The 21,835-nt window shown below is 39.7% G+C and overlaps 1 protein-coding gene across 2 annotated transcripts; it reads left to right on the forward strand.

Moving 5' to 3' along the window:
- The first annotated feature begins 6,648 nt into the window (after positions 1–6,648).
- LOC148366721 (gonadotropin-releasing hormone II receptor-like) lies at positions 6,649–20,356 on the forward strand. Of its 2 annotated transcripts, XM_088333522.1 has the most exons (4): positions 6,649–7,481; positions 15,331–15,535; positions 18,237–18,372; positions 18,507–18,678. In XM_088333522.1, exons 1-4 carry the CDS (start codon positions 7,002–7,004, stop codon positions 18,529–18,531), a joined length of 846 nt encoding a protein of 281 aa, XP_088189648.1. In that variant the 5' UTR covers positions 6,649–7,001; the 3' UTR covers positions 18,532–18,678. The 2 variants fall into 2 exon arrangements, with proteins under 2 accessions (XP_088189648.1, XP_088189647.1); XM_088333521.1 differs by having other exon boundaries at positions 6,972–7,481; positions 18,237–20,356.
- Positions 20,357–21,835: the final 1,479 nt, after the last annotated feature.

The raw sequence follows: 21,835 nt of genomic DNA on the forward strand, positions 1-21,835 counted from the left end.
CAGTAACAGGTGGAATGTGACAAAGCATTGCAGTCGGAAAATATGTGTTGACATTGATTAACTTTCCAGGAAAAATTTCAAGTTTTTTCTTCATTTTAATAAAAAAAAAATAATAATAATTAAAAGAAAGAAAAGAAAGTTTTGTATTTTTTCTTAATTTTAATCTTAAAATATGTTTAAGATGAAAGAAAGAAAGAAAGAAATGAAGAAAGAAAGACAAGAAAGAAAGAATGAAAGAAAGAAAGAGAGAGAGAGAGGAAAAAATGGAGAAAGAAAAAAGATTTAACAAAGAAAGACAGAAAAAAAGAAAGAAAAATAGAAAACAACAAAGAAAGTCAAAAAGAAAGAAAGAAAGACAAAATGAATGAAAGAAAGAAGAAAAGAAAAAGGAAAAAGGAATGGAAGCAGGAAATAAATAAGCAAAAAATGAAAGAGGGTAGGAAGAAAGAAAGAAATAATGAATGACTGAAAGAAAGAAAGAAAGAAGGATAGAAAGAAAGAAAGAAAGAATGAATGACTGAAAGAAAGAAAGAATGACTGAAAGAAAGAAAGAAAAAAGAAAGAAAAAAAGAAAGAAAGAATGAAAGAAAGAAAGAGAGAGAGAGAGAGAGAGAGGAAAAAAGGGAGAAAGAAAAAAGATTTAAAAAAGAAAGACAGAAAAAAAGAAAGAAAAATAGAAAACAACAAAGAAAGTCAAAAAGAAAGTCAAAAAGAAAGAAAGAAAGAAAGAAAGACAGAATGAATGAAAGAAAGAAGAAAAGAAAAAGGAAAAAGGAATAGAAGCAGGAAATAAATAAGCAAAAAGGAAAGAGGGTAGGAAGAAAGAAAGAAATAATGAATGACTGAAAGAAAGAAAGAAAGAAAGAAGGAAAGAAAGAAAGAATGAATGACTGAAAGAATGAATGACTGAAAGAAAGAAAGAATGACTGAAAGAAAGAAAGAAAGGAAAGAAATCGAACAAAGAAAGACAGAAAATGTCCAAGTTTTTTTTTGAATTTTAATCTTTAAAAATTAAAAAAAAAAAGAAAATGAAAACATTTAAAGCCAGTAAAATAATCTCGTATTCCAGATCAGATTATTTTTCTCATTTTTGTCAAGAACCAGAACAGCACAAACGCGTGATGTTCTCACACAACCCTTTTATTTTACGGGAAATGGGGAGTCATGCACGTTTGGCAGCAGTCTGGCGTGGAATGATGGGAAGCCAGAGGCCGACAAAATCGATACCAATTGCCCGAGCAGATATCGGACAGATGGGGTCGATACCGGACAGGACGGGTCAGACGGGATTGATATCAAAACAGGATATCGAAAATAAACAGGGCAAACTAGACAGGAACAAAAACTGGAAACCGATATTAAACAGGACAAAATAAACTGGAACAATACCGGACAGGAAATACCAAAGGGAAACAGGACCGAGTCAAAACCCACGTCTTGCGGGTCAGAGGTTCGTTGACGGACTGACAAAGGAAGAGTGAGAGCACTGAGCTTAAATAGACGGAAAGCCAATCTGTCAACGAGCCGCAGCTGGCGCCACACCGGAAGGGCCAATTGGGTGCCATGGCAACCGTGACAATTTTGGGTAATACCTTTAAAATTTTGCCAGAATACAGTAATAACACATTACCAGAAGAACAAATGAAAATCTAGTAAAGTAAAAAAATATTACTCAAAATGAGGAAAAAAATGGCTGGTTTAAAGTATTATTTTTCTTTTTGTACTAAAACAATTAAAAGTGTTCTTCTACTAAAACAAGAAAAATAATCAAATAAACTGGGACTGTTTTTCTCATTTCTAGATTTCATTTTTCTTATCTCACTATATTATTAATTTGTTTCTGTAGTAAAGTTTTATTTATTTATTTTACTGGAACGGATTTGTCTTAATTGGCATTGATAACGAACATTGTTTGCATAAAAATTAGACGTGGCAATCCAGGCTAAACAAATATAAAGATTTAAAAGAGAACAATTAGATAAAGGAATGTTGGAATAGCCGCAAATATTTATGAAGTAATGCTTGGAGACATTAGAAGAATTAAAATGTAGTAAAATTAGAAAAATAATACTGAGTTTTACTACCCAGACAAAGAACAAATGACATCAAAGTAGCAAAAATAAAAATAATAACAACTAGATCATATACGACGCTATGTGACAGTGCCCTGGCAAAGGATTTCTGACATTGGAAAATCTGAATTCATCAGGAAAACTGTGTGATGCCCTTTTTTTTGCACGCTTGATAAGAAAATAAAGAAAGAAAGAAAGAAGGAAAGACAGAATAAACAAATGAAAGAAAAAAGAAAAGAAAGAAAGTACAGAGGAAATGAAGCAAAAAGATAGAAAAAATAATGAAATATAGATAAAAGAAAGAAAGAAAGAAAGAAATAAAGAAAGAAAGAAAGAAAGAAAGAGGAAGAAAAAGAAGGATAGTATAAAGAGAAAGATAGATAGAATAAAGAAAGAGAAAGAATTGAACAGAGAAAGGAAGGAAGAAAGAAAGAAGGAAAGACAGAATAAACAAATGAAAGAAAAAAGAAAAGAAGGAAAGTACAGAGGAAATGAAGCAAAAAGATAGAAAAAATAATGAAATATAGATAAAAGAAAGAAAGAAAGAAAGAAAGAAAGAGGAAGAAAAAGAAGGATAGTATAAAGAGAAAGATAGATAGAATAAAGAAAGAGAAAGAATTGAACAGAGAAAGGAAGGAAGAAAGAAAGAATGAAAGACAGAATAATTGAATGAAAGAAGAAAAGAAAAAAGGAAAGAAAGAATGGAAGCAGGAAATAAATAAGAAAAAAGGGAAAGAGGGTAGGAAGAAAGAAAGACAGAAAGACAGAAAAAATTGAAAAGAAATAATTGAACAAAGAATGGAAGAAATAGAAATAGAAAGAAAACAGAAAACCACAAAGGAAGAAAACAACAAAGAAAGACATAAAGAAAGAAATGAAGAAAGACAGAAAGGATGAATGAAAGAAGAAAAAAGGAAAAAAAGAATGGAAGCAGGAAATATATAAGGAAAAAAAGGATAGAGGGAGGGAAGAAAACAAGAAAGAAAACAAGAAAGAAAGAAGGAAAGAAAAAAAGAATGAACAGAGAAAGAAAGTTAGAAAAGGGGAAAAAATGAATGAATAAATGAATAAAAGAAAGAGGAAAATAAAAAAGACAAAAGGAAAGAAAGAACGGAAGAAGAAAATAAATCAGGAAAAATAGAAAAGAGGGTAGAAAGAAGGAAAGACAAAAAGGTATAAAGAAAGCAACAAAGGCAAAGGCAGTAAGAAGGAAACACAGAAAGCGATAAGTAAAAAAGAAGACAAACAAGAAAAGACCAGACTGTAAGAAGAACAACAGCAAGAAAGACAAATCTATAAAGTGAAAGGTAAGAAAGAAAGAAAGCAACAAACAAAGAAAGAAACAAAGTCAGAAAGAAGGAAACAGAGAAAGAGATAAGTAAAAAAGAAAAAATGACAGGACGGTAAGAAGAACAATAGAAAGAAAGACAGATCTATAAAAGGAAAGGTAAGTAAGAAAGAAAGCAACAAACAAACAAAGACCAAAGAAAGAAACAAAGGCAGAAAGAAGTAACAATAGAACAAACAATAGAAAGAAAGACAGATCTATAAAAGGAAAGGTAAGGAAGAAAGAAAGCAACAAACAAATATAGAAACAAAGTAAGAAACAAAGGCAGAAAGAAGTAAACACAGAAAGAGACAAGTAAAAAAGAAGAAAAGACAGGACGGTAAGAAGAACAATAGAAAGAAAGACAGATCCATAAAAGGAAAGGTAAGTAAGAAAGGAAGCAACAAACAAGCAAAGAACAAAGAAAGAAACAAAGGCAGAAAGAAGTAACAATAGAAAGAACAATAGAAAGAAAGACAGATCTATAAAAGAAAAGATAAGGAAGAAAGAAAGCAACAAACAAACATAGAAACAAATTGAGAAACAAAGGCAGAAAGAAGTAAACACAGAAAGAGACAAGTAAAAAAGAAGAAAAGACAGGACGGTAAGAAGAACAACAGCAAGAAAGACAAATCTATAAAAGGAAAGATAAGAAAGAAAGAAAGCAACAAACAAACAAAGAACAAAGAAAGAAACAAAGGCAGAAAGAAGGAAACAGAAAGACATAAGTAAAAAAGAAGAAAAAGAAGAAAAGACAGGATCGTAAGAAGAACAATAGAAAGAAAGACAGATCTATAAAAAGAAAGGTAAGAAAGAAAAAAGCAACAAACAAAGAACAAAGAAAGAAACAAAGGAAGAAGGAAGGAAACAGAAAGACATAAGTAAAAAAGAAGAAAAGACAGGACCGTAAAAAGAACAATAGAAAGAAAGACAGATCTATAAAAAGAAAGGTAAGAAAGAAAGAAAGCAACAAACAAACCAAGAACAAAGAAAGAAACAAAGGCAGAAAGAAGGAAACAGTAAGAGATAAGTAAAAAAGAAGAAAAAGAAGAAAAGACAGGACGGCAAGAAGAACAACAGCAAGAAAGATAAATCTATAAAAGGAAAGATAAGAAAGAAAGAAAACAACAAACAAACAAAGAACAAAGAAAGAATCAAAGGCAGAAAGAAGGAAACAGAAAGACATAAGTAAAAAAGAAGAAAAAGAAGAAAAGACAGGACGGTAAGAAGAACAACAGCAAGAAAGACAAATCTATATAAGGAAAGATAAGAAAGAAATAAAGCAACAAACAAACAAAGAACAAAGAAAGAAACAAAGGCAGAAAGAAGGAAACAGAAAGACATAAGTAAAAAAGAAGAAAAAGAAGAAAAGACAGGACCGTAAGAAGAACAATAGAAAGAAAGACAGATCTATAAAACGAAAGGTAAGAAAGAAAGAAAGCAACAAACAAAGAAACAAAGAAAGAAACAAAGTTAGAAGGAAGGAAACACAGAAAGAAATATGTAAAAAAGAAGAAAAGACAGGACCGTAAGAAGAACAATAGAAAGAAAGACAGATCTATAAAAAGAAAGGTAAGAAAGAAAGAAAGCAACAAACAAAGAAAAAAAGAAAGAAACAAAGTCAGAAGGAAGGAAACACAGAAAGAAATATGTAAAAAAGAAGAAAAGACAGGACCGTAAGAAGAACAATAGAAAGAAAGACAGATCTATAAAAAGAAAGGTAAGAAAGAAAGAAAGCAACAAACAAACAAAGAACAAAGAAAGAAACAAAGGCAGAAAGAAGTAACAATAGAAAGGACAATAGAAAGAAAGACAGATCTATAAAAGAAAAGATAAGGAAGAAAGAAAGCAACAAACAAACATAGAACAAAGAAAGAAACAAAGGCAGAAAGAAGTAACAATAGAAAGAACAATAGAAAGAAAGACAGATCTATAAAAGAAAAGATAAGGAAGAAAGAAAGCAACAAACAAACATAGAAACAAATTAAGAAACAAAGGCAGAAAGAAGTAAACACAGAAAGAGACAAGTAAAAAAGAAGAAAAGACAGGACGGTAAGAAGAACAATAGAAAGAAAGACAGATCCATAAAAGGAAAGGTAAGTAAGAAAGGAAGCAACAAACAAGCAAAGAACAAAGAAAGAAACAAAGGCAGAAAGAAGGAAACAGAAAGACATAAGTAAAAAAGAAAAAGAAGAAAAGACAGGACCGTAAGAAGAACAATAGAAAGAAAGACAGATCTATAAAAAGAAAGGTAAGAAAGAAAGAAAGCAACAAACAAATAAACAAAGAAAGAAACAAAGTCAGAAGGAAGGAAACATAGAAAGAAATATGTAAAAAAGAAGAAAAGACAGGACCGTAAGAAGAACAATAGAAAGAAAGACAGATCTATAAAAAGAAAGGTAAGAAAGAAAGAAAGCAACAAACAAACAAAGAACAAAGAAAGAAAAAAAGGCAGAAAGAAGTAACAATAGAAAGAACAATAGAAAGAAAGACAGATCTATAAAAGGAAAGATAAGGAAGAAAGAAAGCAACAAACAAACATAGAAGCAAAGTAAGAAACAAAGGCAGACAGAAGTAAACACAGAAAGAGACCAGTAAAAAAGAAGAAAAGACGGGCAGGTAAGAAGAACGATAGAAAGAAAGACAGATCTATAAAAGGAAAGGTAAGAATGAAAGAAAGCAACCAAAAAACAAAGGCAGAAAGAAGAAAACACAAAAAGAGATAAGTAAAAAAGAAGAAAAAGAAGAAAAGACAGGACGGTAAGAAGAACAATAGAAAGAAAGACAGATCTATAAAAGGAAAGATAAGGAAGAAAGAAAGCAACAAACAAACATAGAAGCAAAGTAAGAAACAAAGGCAGAAAGAAGTAAACACAGAAAGAGACAAGTAAAAAAGAAGAAAAGACGGGCAGGTAAGAAGAACGATAGAAAGAAAGACAGATCTATAAAAGGAAAGGTAAGAATGAAAGAAAGCAACCAAAAAACAAAGGCAGAAAGAAGAAAACACAAAAAGAGATAAGTAAAAAAGAAGAAAAAGAAGAAAAGACAGGACGGTAAGAAGAACAATAGAAAGAAAGACAGATCTATAAAAGGAAAGATAAGGAAGAAAGAAAGCAACAAACAAACATAGAAGCAAAGTAAGAAACAAAGGCAGACAGAAGTAAACACAGAAAGAGACCAGTAAAAAAGAAGAAAAGACGGGCAGGTAAGAAGAACGATAGAAAGAAAGACAGATCCATAAAAGGAAAGGTAAGAATGAAAGAAAGCAACCAAAAAACAAAGGCAGAAAGAAGAAAACACAAAAAGAGATAAGTAAAAAAGAAGAAAAAGAAGAAAAGACAGGACGGTAAGAAGAACAATAGAAAGAAAGACAGATCTATAAAAAGAAAGGTAAGAAAGAAAGACACATCACACCTGCATTTGTCAGGAAATGGGCGCAACACCCTCTCTACGCCCACCCAATCCTGCAGCAAACCAAATGACTCTGACGGCATCACTGATGCGTGACCAGAGACTTTATCATTAGTCATAAAAGTACATATGGCAAATCCACGGTGACTCACCCATCCTCTCTTCTTCTCTCCTTAATAGCCGTCTTCATTATGCACCGAGTATCGGCGGAGTCGCCGGCCGCCGGGCCCGACACCTCTCCCCCGCGCTCGGAGTTGCCCACCTTCGGCGCGGCCGCCAAAGTCCGGGTCGTGGCCACCTTGGTTCTGTGCTGCGTCTCGGCCTTCTGCAACCTGGCCGTGCTGGGGGCGGCCCGCGGGGGGCGCAAGTCCCACGTCCGGCTCCTGATCGTCAACCTGACGCTGGCCGACCTCCTGGTGACCTTCGTGGTGATGCCGGTGGACGCCGCCTGGAACATCACCGTGCAGTGGTTGGCGGGCGAGGTGGCCTGCAAGGTTCTGATGTTCCTCAAGATGGTGGCCATGTACTCGGGCGCCTTCGTCACCGTGGTGATCAGTCTGGACCGACAGTCGGCCGTCCTGCGCCCGCTGGCCGTCAACGAGGCGGGGAAGAGGAACAGGATGATGCTGGCGATCGCTTGGACCATGAGTGTCTTGCTGTCTGTCCCTCAGGTCAGCTCACAAATACTTGCTAGAAGGTTTACTTCACTCTCATTGATCATGATCCCAAATTTCAAAACCAAAAAAAGTGAGAAAAATAGTACTAGTAAGTCAAGTCAAGTCATGTTTATTTGTGACGCCCTTAATCACAAAGAGTCTCAAAGACCACAGACTATTATGACACCATACCCTGATCTAAAACCTACATGAGGGCAAGGAAAACCTCACAAACCTCAACATGAGGAAAATGAAGAAACCTTGAGAAGGGACCTAGTTTCCGGACTATAATTCAAGTCGAATCAAGGCATGTGTATTTGATAACCCCTAATCACACCAACTCTCAAAGGGCTGTAGAGACTATAGACTATTATTACACCATCCTCTGATCTAAAACCTACATGAGGGCAAGGATAAACTCAAAATATTCAAGTCAAGTCAACACATGTTAATTTGTGACGCCCTTAATCACAAGGAGTCTCAAAGAGTGGCACAGACCACAGATTATTGCAAACTACAAACCATTATGACACCACCCCCTGATCTAAAACCTACATGAGGGCAAGCAAAAACTCGCAAACCTCAACATGAGGAAAATGAAGAAACCTTGAGAAGGGACCTAGTTTCCGGACTATAATTCAAGTCAAATCAAGGCATGGGTATTTGAAAACCCCTAATCCCACAAACTCTCAAAGGACTGCACAGACCACAGAGTATTATGACACCATCCCCTGATCTCAAACCGACATGAGGGCAAGGAAAAACTCAAAAACCTCAAGTCAAGTCATGTTTATTTGTGACACCCTTAATCACAAAGAGTCTCAAAGGGCTGCAGAGACCACAGACTATTGCAAACTACAGACTATAATTACACCATATCCTGATCTACAACCTACATGCGGGCAAGGAAAACTCAAAAACCTCAACATGAGGAAAATGAAGAAACCTTGAGAAGGGACCTAGTTTCCAGACTATAATTGAAGTCAAATCAAGGCATGTGTATTTAAAAACCCTGAATCACACAAACTCTCAAAGGGCTGTACAGACTACAGACTATTATTACACCATCCCCGATCTAAAACCAACACGAGGGCAAGAAAAAACTCAAAAACCTCAAGTGAAGTCAAGACATGTTAATTTGTGATGCCCTTAATCACAAGGAGTCTCAAAGGGCTACACAGACCACAGATTATTGCAAAGTACAGACTATTATGACACCATCCCCTGATCTAAAAACTACATGAGGGCAAGGAAAAACTCAAAAAGCTCAAGTCAAGTCAAGACATGTTATTTTGTATACCCCTTATAGCCCAGTTTTATTGAGAAAGAGAGCAGCGCTTGCTTCCACGATCCGATGATCGTCGGACACAGGTAGGATGGCAGGAACGCGGAAGTAGATAGTCGTGGGCGGCGGGAAAGCTGGTCGAAAGCCGGGACAGGGGAGCAAGGGCGGTAACGAGTCCAGAAAAAAGGTCGGCAACAAGTATCAGGCAGGAAACAGGGCAGAACAGGTCGATGGCCGGGATAGAAGAGCAGGGCAGAAACGGGTGCAGAAAAAGGTCGGCAACAGGTAACAGGCAGGAGAAAACAGGGCAGGAGATTGTCAGAAGGTACGGAGCTTGCCTAGCAAAAGCGTAGGTTCGCAGGACGGTCTGACAGCTTCCTCTTGGAAGCCGGGGGTTTAAAAGGAGTCAGGGAACCAATCAGCGCTCAGGGCTGTTGGCGCTAACGGGGCAGCCGCAGGTTCCCCGAATCAGTAATCATGACAAACTGCCTGCTAACTCACTATTAACCCCCTGATAAATTCCTATCAGTTACTGTCAACCCCAAACTCCTTTATCACTACCTTCAATTACAATAAAAAAACAGAGAAGGGAAAAAGTTGTTCCTTGCGTGACCAAAACTCTTGCAAGTCGGAGTGCAAACTCAGGACAAAAAACAACCAAACTAACTAACTACAATTGCTGTCTGTTTCGCAGCTGGCCTCACATGTTGTGTTAATGGGATTCGCCATATAGGAAACGGTGCTTTCCTTCAATGAAGTCACAGCAAACAAGCCAGATGGGGCAACTTCAGACTGAATTTCTTAAGTTCCAAGTTGTAGATTTTGCAATATACTTGCATGATTGTAGGGGACACTACATCTTTTGTGCCGAACTAAAAAGAAATAAAAAAATTCTTATTCGGAAATACCTTTAAGGAACGAAAATTTAATGGAGAGATTTCATGATTCATTGTTGTCTTGTTTACAAAGTAAAATGTCATAAAGCAGTGAGTCATATTTTAATCATGAAGTACACAATAGGGGGGGGGGGCTGTTTGCATCCGGCCAATAGGATGGTTTGTAATATAAAACATTTAAAACATGGAATCTTAACATGGGATAGAACTCATTTAGAAACCAGACAGCAAGTGTGCTGCGTGAATTATTTAGGAAAATAATCATGATTATATAACCAATTCTTATATACCGTACATATAGAACCCTTAATATATGTCAAGGCGGATGTCAAGACCAGAACGGAAACAGGACCCACTCGCGTAACGTTTCTCACAATTTTCTTGGGAAGAAGGAAAAGGTGCGCACACCCGATCCGGAGATTGCTGGTCACGGGGAGTAGGTTGCTCAGATGCGGAAGTGGGACTTCCGTGGCGAGCGATGGCGGTGTCGGGAATAGAAAAAAAACGGGTCAGTAGCCGGGATAGAAGATCAAAATTGTGATCGGGATCGGAAACAAGTCGAAAGCCAGGAGAGGAGAGTAGACGTGGTCGAAATTAAAAAACGGATTGTTATTCGGGGCGGGAGAACAGACGTGGTTGAGATCAAAACAGGTCGTAATTCGGGACGGGAGAACAGACGGGGTCTAGCTCAAAACAGATCGTAATGGGTGGCTAACAGGAGCAAAAAAACAGGACTTGCCGTGTAAAAACAGAGATTCGTAGACAAAAGGGGACTAACAGGACAGAGTTTGAATACTGACAGGGAGCCAACCTGTCAACAAGCTGCAGCTGGTGCCACACGGGCGGGGCCAATTGGGCGCCATGGCAACCGTGACAGCAGATTTGAGTATGTTCGTTTGAAATTAGGAATTGTGATGAATATTTAAGACTATTTATTGTTAACAAGTTATTTATGTACTTGCAAATATATATACTGATACAATCAACCGATTTTTTCTTGGAATCAATCAATACATTGCAACGACCAAGGATTCAATTCTTAAAGTGAAAATCTGACGTAAAAATAGTATAAAAAGTAGTCATAAATATATAAATATGGTAGTAAACTTGAAAATTTGTGACTCAATAATGTGTCAAGAGAAAAAAACCCACAACATTTTCAATGTTTTTCATTTTAAAATTAGAATTGTTGTCAGGACCCAGAACGGAGACAGGACCCACTCGTGTAACGTTTCTCACAAGTTTTATTAGAAGAAAGGGAAAGGGAAAGGAACGCGGAAGTGGATCTTCCGTAGCGAGCGATGGCGGTGTCCGGGGCGGAAAACTGGTCGATAGCCGGGACTGGGAGAGCAAGACGTTGTCTGGGTCGGAAACAAGTCGTAAGCCTGGACGGGAGAGCAGACGTGGTCGAGATCAAAAACGGATCGTTATTCGGGACGGGAGAGCAGACGTGGTCGAGACTAAAACAGGTCGTATCGGGAGACAAACAGGAGCAAAAAAACGGGACAGTTATGAGTCAGGGTCGAAAAAGGGCTTGCCGTGTAAAAGCAGAGATTCGCAGACGGACCGACAACCTGGGATCGACAGGACAGAGTTCAAATAGTGGGGAAGCCAATCCGTCAACAAGCTGCAGCTGGCGCCACACGGGCGGGGCCAATTGGGCGCCATGACAACCGTGACAATTGTCTTTATTGTTATTGATAACGCAGCAGATATTCTTCACATTATTATTATCATTATTATTATTATTAGATTTGACATGATATAGATAAAATGCATGAAAAAGAATGGTAGGATAACTTGATGACTGCCTAAAGTTTCAAGTGTCAAGAACCAGAACAGGATCAGGACCCAAACGCGTGACGTTCTCACACAAGCTTTTTATTTTACAGGAAATGAGAGTCATGCGCGTTAGGCAGCGGTCTGGTGTGGAAAGACAGGAAAGCCAGAGACCCACTAGATCGATTCCAATTGCCCGAGTTAATATCGGACAGATGGGGTCGATACCAGACAGCACAGAAAATGAATCAAGATATCAAAAATAAACAGGACAAACTGGACGGGAACGAAAAATAGAGAAAATAATAAACAGGACAAAAATAAACGGAAACAAAACTGGTTCGAAATTAAACAGGACCAAAATCAACGGGAACACTACCGGACAGGAAATACCAAAAGGAACAGGACCGAGTCGAAACCCACGTCTTGCGGGGCAGAAGTTCGTTGACGGGCTGACAAAGGAAGCGTGACAGCACTGGGGTTAAATAGCAGGGAAACCAATCTGACAACGAGCCGCAGCTGACGCCACAGGGGCGGGGCCAATTGGCCGCCATGGCAACCGTGACATTAAGTGCATGAAAACAATAGCGAAATGAAAAACTATATGAGGTAGAAACTTAATTTCAAAATAAATTAAGAAATAAGAAGTGAAGTCCCTTTTTTCTATACATAAACAAGATACATATTTTCTCAGACTTGAGCACTCGTCTAGGGTGGTGACACCCCCGGGGAGGAAACCGTCTCGAGCCTGTTAGTCCTTGTTTATTCTTCATTTCTCCTTCGCTGGGGTTTTTGGAGTTTTTCCTTGCCCAGAGCTAGCTTTGAGTTAAGGGGATTTTGTATCCTCCATAATTGCGGGCCTTTGCAGCAGCCCCCGGGGACTCTCAGTGATTAAGGGCTGTACAAATAAATATGACTTGACTACGGGAACTATACCCATACACCTGCGAGCGAATCAAATTTCGGCAATCCTACTTGGAGGCTTGGGCCAAGTCCTAAATCCCGAGTGTGCTAAAAGTTTGTGTAATCGTGATTCATAATTACAATCTCATATCCCTTTCTCAGAATGTCTATCCCCAACCAATCCCTATATAAAATTTGAGGCCCTTATGGAAACAACAACTGAATGAAAATAACTATAATTTACCAAATCATGTTGGACCCTAGATGGCATGGTAGAGACTGGTTTGTATGTCTGCCTCAGAGTTCAGAGATCCTGGGTTCAATCCTGTTGCCAGGCTCCCTGACTGGAGTTTGCATGTTCTGTCAAGAACCAGAACCGAAACAGGACCCAAATGCGTGATGTTTCTCACACAAGCCTTTTATTTTACGGGCAATGTGGAGTCATGCACGTTAGGCAGCTGGTCTGGCGTGGAAAGACAGGAAGCCAGAGACTGACGAGATAGATTCCAATTGCCCGTGTTGATATCGGACAGATGGGGTAGATACCGGACAGACAAGATAGATAACGAATCAGTATAAAGAAAATAAACAGGAGAAACTAGACGGGAACAAAAACAGGAGGAAATAACAAACTGGACAAAAAGAGATGGAAACAAAACTGGAACCTGAAATTAAACAGGACAAAAATAAACGGGAACAAAAACAGGAGGAAATAACAAACAGGAAAAAAAGAGATGGAAACAAAACTGGAACCTGAAATTAAACAGGACAAAAATAAACGGGAACAATACCGGACTGGAAATACCGACAGGAAACAGGACCGAGTCACAAACCACGATCACCAATCACCACAATCCCCCCTGGATATAGAAATTAAACAGGACAAACTAGACGAGAACGAAACTGGAGATTGATTTGAACAGGACGAAATAGACGGGAACAATACCGGACAGGAAACACAGGCAGGGAACCGGACAGTCAAAACCCACGTTTTGCGGTGCAGAGGTTTGTTGACGGACTGACAAACAGTGAGAGCACTGAATAGAAGTAAAGCCTATCTGTCAACGAGCCGCAGCTGGCGCCACACGGGCGGGGCCAATTGGTCGCCATGGCAACTGTGACAGAAAAGGGTTTACAAACTCTACACTGCCCTCTGGTGGCAGACGAAAGCACTTGGTTCGGATTTATTTAAAAAATAAACTTTTGATAGAAAGACCTAGAGCAGGGCCCACCCTAGGTGCCCCCAAACTTATTCTGAAAATAGTTTACCAGTGCTGCGTCATTGTGATTTTCTAGTAAAATTAAATGCTTTTAGTGGTTGACTGAGTCTATTTAACCCTACTACAATGATTGACATACTAACAACATAGTAATTACACGATGAGTAGTTTTTTGGGAGAAATGCTTACAAATCTGGGTAACCTTTTCAATAATTAGCAACAAAAATGAGCTCTCAGCCTAAGAACGGTTGGCAACCCCTCACCTAGAGACTCGCTTCTTTTTTGACGAACTCAGAAATGAATTGCACGCCGGATTAAATCGTCCAAGGGACCGTGTATGGCCCGCGGGGTGTAGGTTTAAAATACCAGAGCTAGTGTCTCTCTTAATTTTTTTAAGGTTTTGAGGGTTTTCCCGACATGGTGCTACAGTTTGTTAACCAGTTTTGATGGCTTCTTTGTAGTCTGCATGCCTTATATGTCATGATTACCGATGTGATTTACCTGTTCCCGCTCATTTGGGGCCAACCGCCGTGGGTTCTGATTGGCTCCCTGTCCCTACTTAAACCCAGTCCTGTCAATCCCCTGTGGTCAGTCCGTCTGCGAACCTCTGTTGATACAAGGCAAGCTTTTTTCGACCCTGATTCCCGCCTGTCCTGTTTCGCTCCCATTTGTCTCCGGCTACGACCTGTTTTGATCCCGACCACATCTACTCTCCTGTCCCGGCTTACGACCCAGTTTTGATCCCGACTACGTCTACATTCCTATCCTGGCTTACGACCCGTTTCTGTTCCCACTTCTGTGTTTGGATCACAATCCCAGTACGAGCGATTTGCTTCCCGCCTCCAGCAAACCTTGGATCGTGGGCGCAGCCCTTTAGCTTTCCTTCAAAAATCCCCTGTGGTCAGTCCGTCTGCGAACATCTGTTGATACAAGTCAAGCTTTTTTCGACCCTGACTCCTGCCTGTCCCGTTTCGCTCCCGTTTGTCTCCGGCTACGACCTGTTTTCATCCCGACCACATCTGCTCTCCCGTCCCGGCTTATGACCCATTTATTATCCCGACTACGTCTACACTCCCGTCCTGGCTTACGACTCGTTTCTGTCCCCACTTCTGTGTTTGGATCACAATCCCTGGAAATGAGGCATAATTATCATTTAAACATTAACTATGAAAAACACAGAAAACAAAAACTAAAATATTTATAAATTTTCGCTATTTTGAATGGTTACATGATCCTAAAAAGAGCAAAAAAAACGCTTCATTTAAAGTAACGAACCGCTTTTGACCTTCAGTAATGTAACAGCGTTGTAAAGGCAGGAAAAAGTAATGAGCTAGATTACCCTGTTACTGAAAAAATAACACGGTTATTCCCAACACTGCTGATCGATTTGGTCTTCTCTTCTGCCTGCCAGGCAAGATGCAGCAGCAGGCCAGGTAGGGAGAGTTGCCTGTTAGCAGGGTTGGGTAGGGTTACTTTAACTTGATTACTTTCAATTACTTTTGGATTACCCCAATACCAAATATGCTAATGAAAGACAAAATAAACTAAATATGAATACAATGATGACTCACAACACGTGGTAAGCTTTCTCTCCTGGCTTTGATCTCTTTGATCTTCGGCAAAACGAACATAAAATGCGACAGAAACAAAATGAAAATAAATCCAAACAGCTTGCCAACATCATTTTTGCCGTTCCATGTATTCCGTTACTCCCCAAGCCTGCACCAAATTTAGTCATTTTATACGATAAGGGTTAACCAAAATGTATTCTTTGTTCTCAGGTGTTCCTGTTCCACAACGTGACCATCAAGTCTCCAGAGGACTTCACGCAGTGCAGCACACAAGGAAGTTTTAAGAACCGTTGGCATGAGACGGCTTACAACATGTTCACCTTCTTTTGGTTGTTCTTGCTGCCCCTGGCCATCATGATCACCTGCTACACCAGGATCTTATTCGAAATCTCCAAGCGCCTGAAAATGGACACCAGTGAGTTTTCCTCATTTCTCACACGGCGAGACTGCTCAATATGGATATGTCAGGTTGCCATGGCACCAATGTTCCCTGTAATTTTCCTTACGGGTCTGTGCGTTCACACAAAGTCGGTGAGCGACGCTTGAAACAACAGTGAGCAACCATAATCCCAAGTGTGGCAAGATAATTGATTATCAAACATGTCCAAAACTTGACATCAAGTTACATTTTGCTGAGTTTCCGGCAATGCAAAATTATTTTTCTCTTTTGAGTGAATTGACTCATATACTATTGCAAAGGTTGTACGGCCTACAAACGTCGTTTGTTCTTACAATTCTTTCACAAGATTTCCATTTCCTTTTTTTCCCGATATATTTTGTCACATAATATTAACATTTTTGGGGGTTTATTTAGTCGGTTGTAAGATACAGAACTGTACTTAATCACATTTTTTAGTGGAAGTATAATGTGGGCAACAAGATTCACTTGACATAATAGGAAATTATTTGAATGCAACACAAACTTTTTTTCTTTTTTCTGTGTTTTTTTCAACTTTTTTTTAAATTCCTTTAAAAAAATCTCATTGTGTTTATTTTTTCTGAGCTGTTACTTTTTTCTTTTTGTTCTCTATTTACTTTTTTCCTACGTTTCTTTCTTTTATTTTATTCTGGCTTTTTTCTAAATTTTTCCTTCATTTTTTCTCTTCATCTTGTTTCTTTTTTTCTCAGCTTGTGACTACTTTTTCATTTTGGTATTTTTTTCTTTTTTGTTCCATTCCCCCCTTCCTTTAAGTAATTTTTTTGCATAATTTTACATAATATTTGGTCATGTTGGGATCAAAGAAGCAAAAACAACCTAAAGAGCCGGTTCCTTTTAGTGAGCCGAGGCGAAGAAGCCGGTTCTCGAAAAACCCTACTGACTTTACTTTTCAACTTCGTTCGACATTGACTTCAAAATACCGCATTTAGGACAAAACGTCAGGGGAACCCGTGTATTTTTACCTACATGCACTGTAACTTTGACTTAAGTCGCTTCTTAATTAGTAATTTTGAGCCCTCATTTTTGTGCGCTGGCTCGATTTTCTTGTGCGCTGAGAATGTGTGGACAGTGCGCGATTTCAGCTTAGAGGGCACTCAATTGGCCCCGCCCGTGTGGCGCTAGCTGCGACTCGTTGACAGATTGGCTTCCCTTCTATTTAAGCTCAATGCTCTCATTCACCCTTTGTCAGTCCGTCAAAGAACCTCTGCACCCGCAAGACGTGGGTTTTGACTAAGTCCTGTTTCCTGTTGGTACTTACTGTCCGTTTATTTTGTCCTGTTTAATATAGCTTTCCAGTTTCGTTAAGACTGCTCAAAATGGATTTTGTCAGGTTGCCATGGCACCCAATTGGCCCCGCCTGTGTGGCGCCAGTTGCAGCTCGCTGACGGATTGGCTCTCCTCCTATTTAAGTTCAGTGTTCTAACTCTCTGTTTGTCAGTCCGTCAACGAACTTCTGCCCCGCAAGACGTGGGTTTAGACTCGGTCCTGTGTTCTGTTGGTATTTCCTGTCCGTTTTTTTTGTCCTGTTTAATATCGGTGTCCAGTTTTGTTAAGACTGCTCAATATGGATTTCGTCAGGTTGCCATCGCGTCCAAATGTGTGTGGCGCCAGCTGCAGCTCGTTGACAGATTGGCTTCCCTTCTGTTTAAGCTCAATGCTCTCACTCACCCTTTGTCAGTCCGTCAACGAATCTATGCACCGCAAGACGTGGGTTTTGACTGTCCGGTTCTCTGCCTGTGTTTCCTGTCCGGTATTGTTCCCGTCTATTTTGTCCTGTTCAATATCAATCTCCAGTTTCGTTCCTGTCTAGTTTGTCCTGTTTAATTTCTATATCCAGGGGGGGTTGTTGTGATTTATTCGAGTCGAGCTTGACATAAGGAGAACACATTAGTTTAAAACGGGAAATTCCAGTCTTGTTTCTCCTGAGTTTAAATGTCAGCGAGTGTTATTATTAATCGCCTTGGGCTTGCCAAGTAATAATATTCTGCTTGGTGTGGAACAAGCGATCAAGTCAGGAATTTTGATGTTTCAGGCCGACCCCAACGATTTTCTTGGAAATTGTCTAACTTTGGAGAATCGAAAGATGACGAAAACATACTGAAAAAACATTGTCAATTCCCGGAAAGCATGCACATTGAGAAAAAACAAATGCGTCATCGCAAGGGGACGTACTAAGAATGTGTCTGCTCCAAAAAGGGTATAAAAAAGCTGACTGTCTCTTAGACGAATGAGAACTCTGTTTTGGACTCTGACGTAGATAATTAAACGGCTCTCCCTCTCCCGCCAAGATCTCCCTGCATCTTGTTTTTATGTTTTGGGGCGAGGCAATAAGGTCTGCTCCGAAAATATCAATCCTGTCTGTCCCGTCGTGTCCGGTATCGCTCCATCTGTCCGATATCTGCTCGAGCAATTGGTATCGATCTCTTCGGCTTCTGGCTTCCCATGATTCCACGTCAGACTGCAGCCTTACGTCTTCCGCCCAACGATCGCCGAATCACTTTGGGTTAACGTGCATGACTGCCCCATTTCCCGTAAAATAAAAGCTTGTGTGAGAAACGTCACGCATTTGGGTTCTTCTCCTGTTCCGGTTCATGACAGATTTAAAAGGAAACGTACTGTTTTGGGATGTTGAATGTATATATACTAAAACCTGTTTCGACTTTTCTTGTTCCGGCAGTTTCCTCCACCGAGGTCCGTTTGCGCTGCTCTAAGAACAACATGCCGAGAGCTCGAATGAGGACTTTAAAGATGAGTGTGGTGATCGTGTTGTCCTTTATTATCTGCTGGACTCCCTACTACCTCCTGGGCTTATGGTATTGGTTCTTCCCGGACGATTTAGAAAGTAAGGTATCCCACTCACTGTCCCACCTCCTGTTCATCTTCGGCCTGTTCAACGCCTGCCTGGACCCGGTCATCTACGGCCTCTTCACCATCCGCTTCCGCCAAGGTTTCCTCCGCAGGTTCCGTGGTGACCGTCAGGCTACCCTGCCGCCGGACGCGGACGTCAACACGGTTATAACCGGATCTTTCGCCGGGGCCACCAGCGCCATGCAAATGAAACGGCAGGTGAGTCCCTGTCGCCAAGAAAACCATCCAGCGTGCAGTCATCGTGACATGGAGACGCCAGGAAGCGAAAATGAACCGGGAACTGAAGACATCAATCTAGAGAGTGTCATATGAAGGGATTACAAATGAGACAATTGGGTTGCCTCAACACGGTCCTGGGTTCAAATCCAGCCACCGGCCTCCCTGTGTGGAGTTTGCATGTTCTCCCTGTACCTGCGTGAGTTTCCCCGGGCACTCCAAGAACATGCACAGCAGGTGGATTGGTGACTCTAAATTCTCCCTAGGTGTAAGCAGAGGTGGGTAGAGTGGCCAAAATTTGTACTCAAGTAAAAGTACTGTTACTTCAAAATAATGACTCAAGTAGAAGTAAAAATATAATTGCTCGAGTAAAAAAGTACTTGGTGAAAAAACTACTGCAGCAACGTTTTATTATTATTATTATTTTTTTTAAATAACCATTAAATCAGATCATTAAATGATTTAGGTCTATCCAGTCAACAATAAATTGCATGTTCGTAAGCCGGGACGGGAGAGCAGATGTGGTCAGGAGCAAAACAGGTCGTAGCCGGAGACAGACGGTAGCAAAAACGGGACAGGTGAGAGTCAGGGTTGAAAAAGGCTTGCATAGTATATATATATATATATATATATATATATATATATATATATATATATATATATATATATATATATATATATATATATATATATATATATATATATATATGAGGCTACATCTGTGTACACTACGCATACAGTACAGCAAACAAAACTAAAAGCGCCTAACCCTGCTCACGAGTGCCACATTGTGGTTGTTTTTATTACTCAAGTAGAAATAAAAAGTAGTCCTCCAAATAATTACTTGAGTAAAAGTAAAAAAAAGTACTTGGTGAAAAAAACTACTGAGTAACTGTAGCAACGTCTTATTTATTTATTTTAAAACAACCGATGAATCAGATTATCAAACATCCATCCGATCAACAACAGATTTCAAGTCTGTGAAGTTGTAAGTCTGTGTAAAAAAATGTATCTAAGTGAGGCAACGGCTGCATATACTGTGCCCACAGTACGGCAAAAACAAAAAACAAAAAACTTTCCTAACCCTGCTTAAAAGTGCCACCCGGTGGTTGTTTGTGTCACTGGTCTAAATAAAAGAATGACAAATAAAAGCGTCTTAGCAGACACAAGCAGACGTGCACCTACGTAGAAGGGAATTTAAGTAACGGGCTCAATATAGCCTAATGTAGCAGAGTAAGAGTACAGTTTCCTCTCCACTCTACTCACGTAAAATTAAAAAGTATAGTGATTTAAAAATACTCCTAGAAGTACAAAATGTCCCAAAACTTACTCAAGTAAATGTAACTGAGTAAATGTAACTAGTTACTACCCACCTCTAGGTATGAGTGAGTATGTGAATGGTTGTCTGTCTCTGTGTGCCCTGCGACTGGCTGGCAACCACTTCAGGGTGTCCCCTGCCTGAAGATAGCTGGGATGGACTCCAGCACTCCCGTGACCCTACTGAGGATAAGCTGTGCAGGAAATGGATGGATGGACAATTGGGTTGCATGGCATTCAATGTTTTTTTTTTGTTGTTGTTTTTTTTTTTTTTTTTTTTCAAAAAAGTTCACGGATACAAAATATGGACAATTCCTTGACAATTCTTTGACATGCACTATTGTTTGTTGATGAATTAAGACAGTCGGAACATGGAATAAAAGTCAAATAATCCTGTTTTCAGGTATTTTTTGTTTTCACTGGGTGATGGTTTTACAAATTTTAATTCATCAAATCCTATCCTAATAAAACTGAAAATGATGGTTATGTTTCCATAGGTGTCAATGGCAGCCTGTATTTAGTAATACATTTTGTCATCATTACTCATTGCACTCACCTGTGCACGCTCGTTGACGGCAGCTGCTGCTGGTTACCTGGTTGGTTCCCCCTCCTATTTAAGCTCAGTGCTCACACTCGCCCTTTGTCAGTCCATCAGCGAACCCCTGTTTACACAAGGCAAGCATTTTTGGTCGGTCCCGTTTTGTCATCCGGTTTCCACTCAATTTCCCCACTTGTCTCCGGCTACGATCTGTTTTTTGACCCCGACCACATTCTGATGTCCGTCCCTGCTAACGACCCGTTTTTTTGACCCCGACCACGTTCTGATCTCCTGTCCCGGCTAACAACCCGTTTTTTGACCCCGACTACGTTCTGATCTCCCGTCCCTGCTAACGACCCGTTTTTTGACCCCGACTGCGTTCTGATCTCGCGTCCCGGCTAACAACCCGTTTTTTGACCCTGACCACGTTCTGATCTCCCGTCCCGGCTAACGACCCGTTTTTTGACCCCGACTACGTTCTGATCTCGCGTCCCGGCTAACAACCTGTTTTACCACGCTACGATCTCCCGCTCCGGAAGATTCACTTCCGCATTCCGAACACGCTCCGATATCGTAAGCGGCTTGCTTCCCTCGTCCAGCGAGCACCGGATCGCTGGCGCTAATTTTTCCTCTATATCTCAATAAACTTGTGAGTAACGTTACGCATCTGGGTCCTCCTTCAGTTCTGGTCTTGACAACATTTTGTATTTTAATAAAAATATTCTTAAAATAGATAAACATGGATCATCAAATAAATCAGAAAATAAATACTTGATCTGCCATCTTACAGCACATATTTCTGAACTACTCAAAGATATTAAATACACACAGAATATTAAGTAAGATATAAATAGAAAAAGCAACATTAATCAAACTGCTATATCGTACAGTTTGGGACAATCTCTGTATTAAGTCTCTGATTTAAAAAAAATTATAAAATGTATGTAATTGTATGAAGATAAAATCATCAAAAATGTCAAGATTTTACAATAAATATGCAATTCATTTGAAGTACTGGAGAGACCTCCCCTATAATTGTCACGACAGGTACAAGCAGGGGACCCAAATGCGTAACGTTTCACACAATGCTTTATTAAGGGATGGGGGAAGTCAGGGCGAGAGGTAAAAGACAGCAATCTGGTGCTCGCTTGGATAGAGGAGCGGGAAGCACTCGCGAACGAAGTCTGGTCGGGGATCGGAACAAGTCAGGCAGCCGGGACGGGAGACGGAGCGCGGTTGGGGATCGGAACAAGTCGGGTAGCCGGGACGAGCGGGAAGCCAGGGATCGGGGATCGATACAGGAAACAGAATCAGAAAACGGGTAGCCGGGACAGGAG

This window comes from Urocampus carinirostris, chromosome 4, assembly GCF_059441175.1.
Source record: "Urocampus carinirostris isolate Australia breed hairy pipefish chromosome 4, RoL_Ucar_1.0, whole genome shotgun sequence".
In the NCBI taxonomy this organism is placed as follows: Eukaryota; Metazoa; Chordata; class Actinopteri; order Syngnathiformes; family Syngnathidae; genus Urocampus; species Urocampus carinirostris.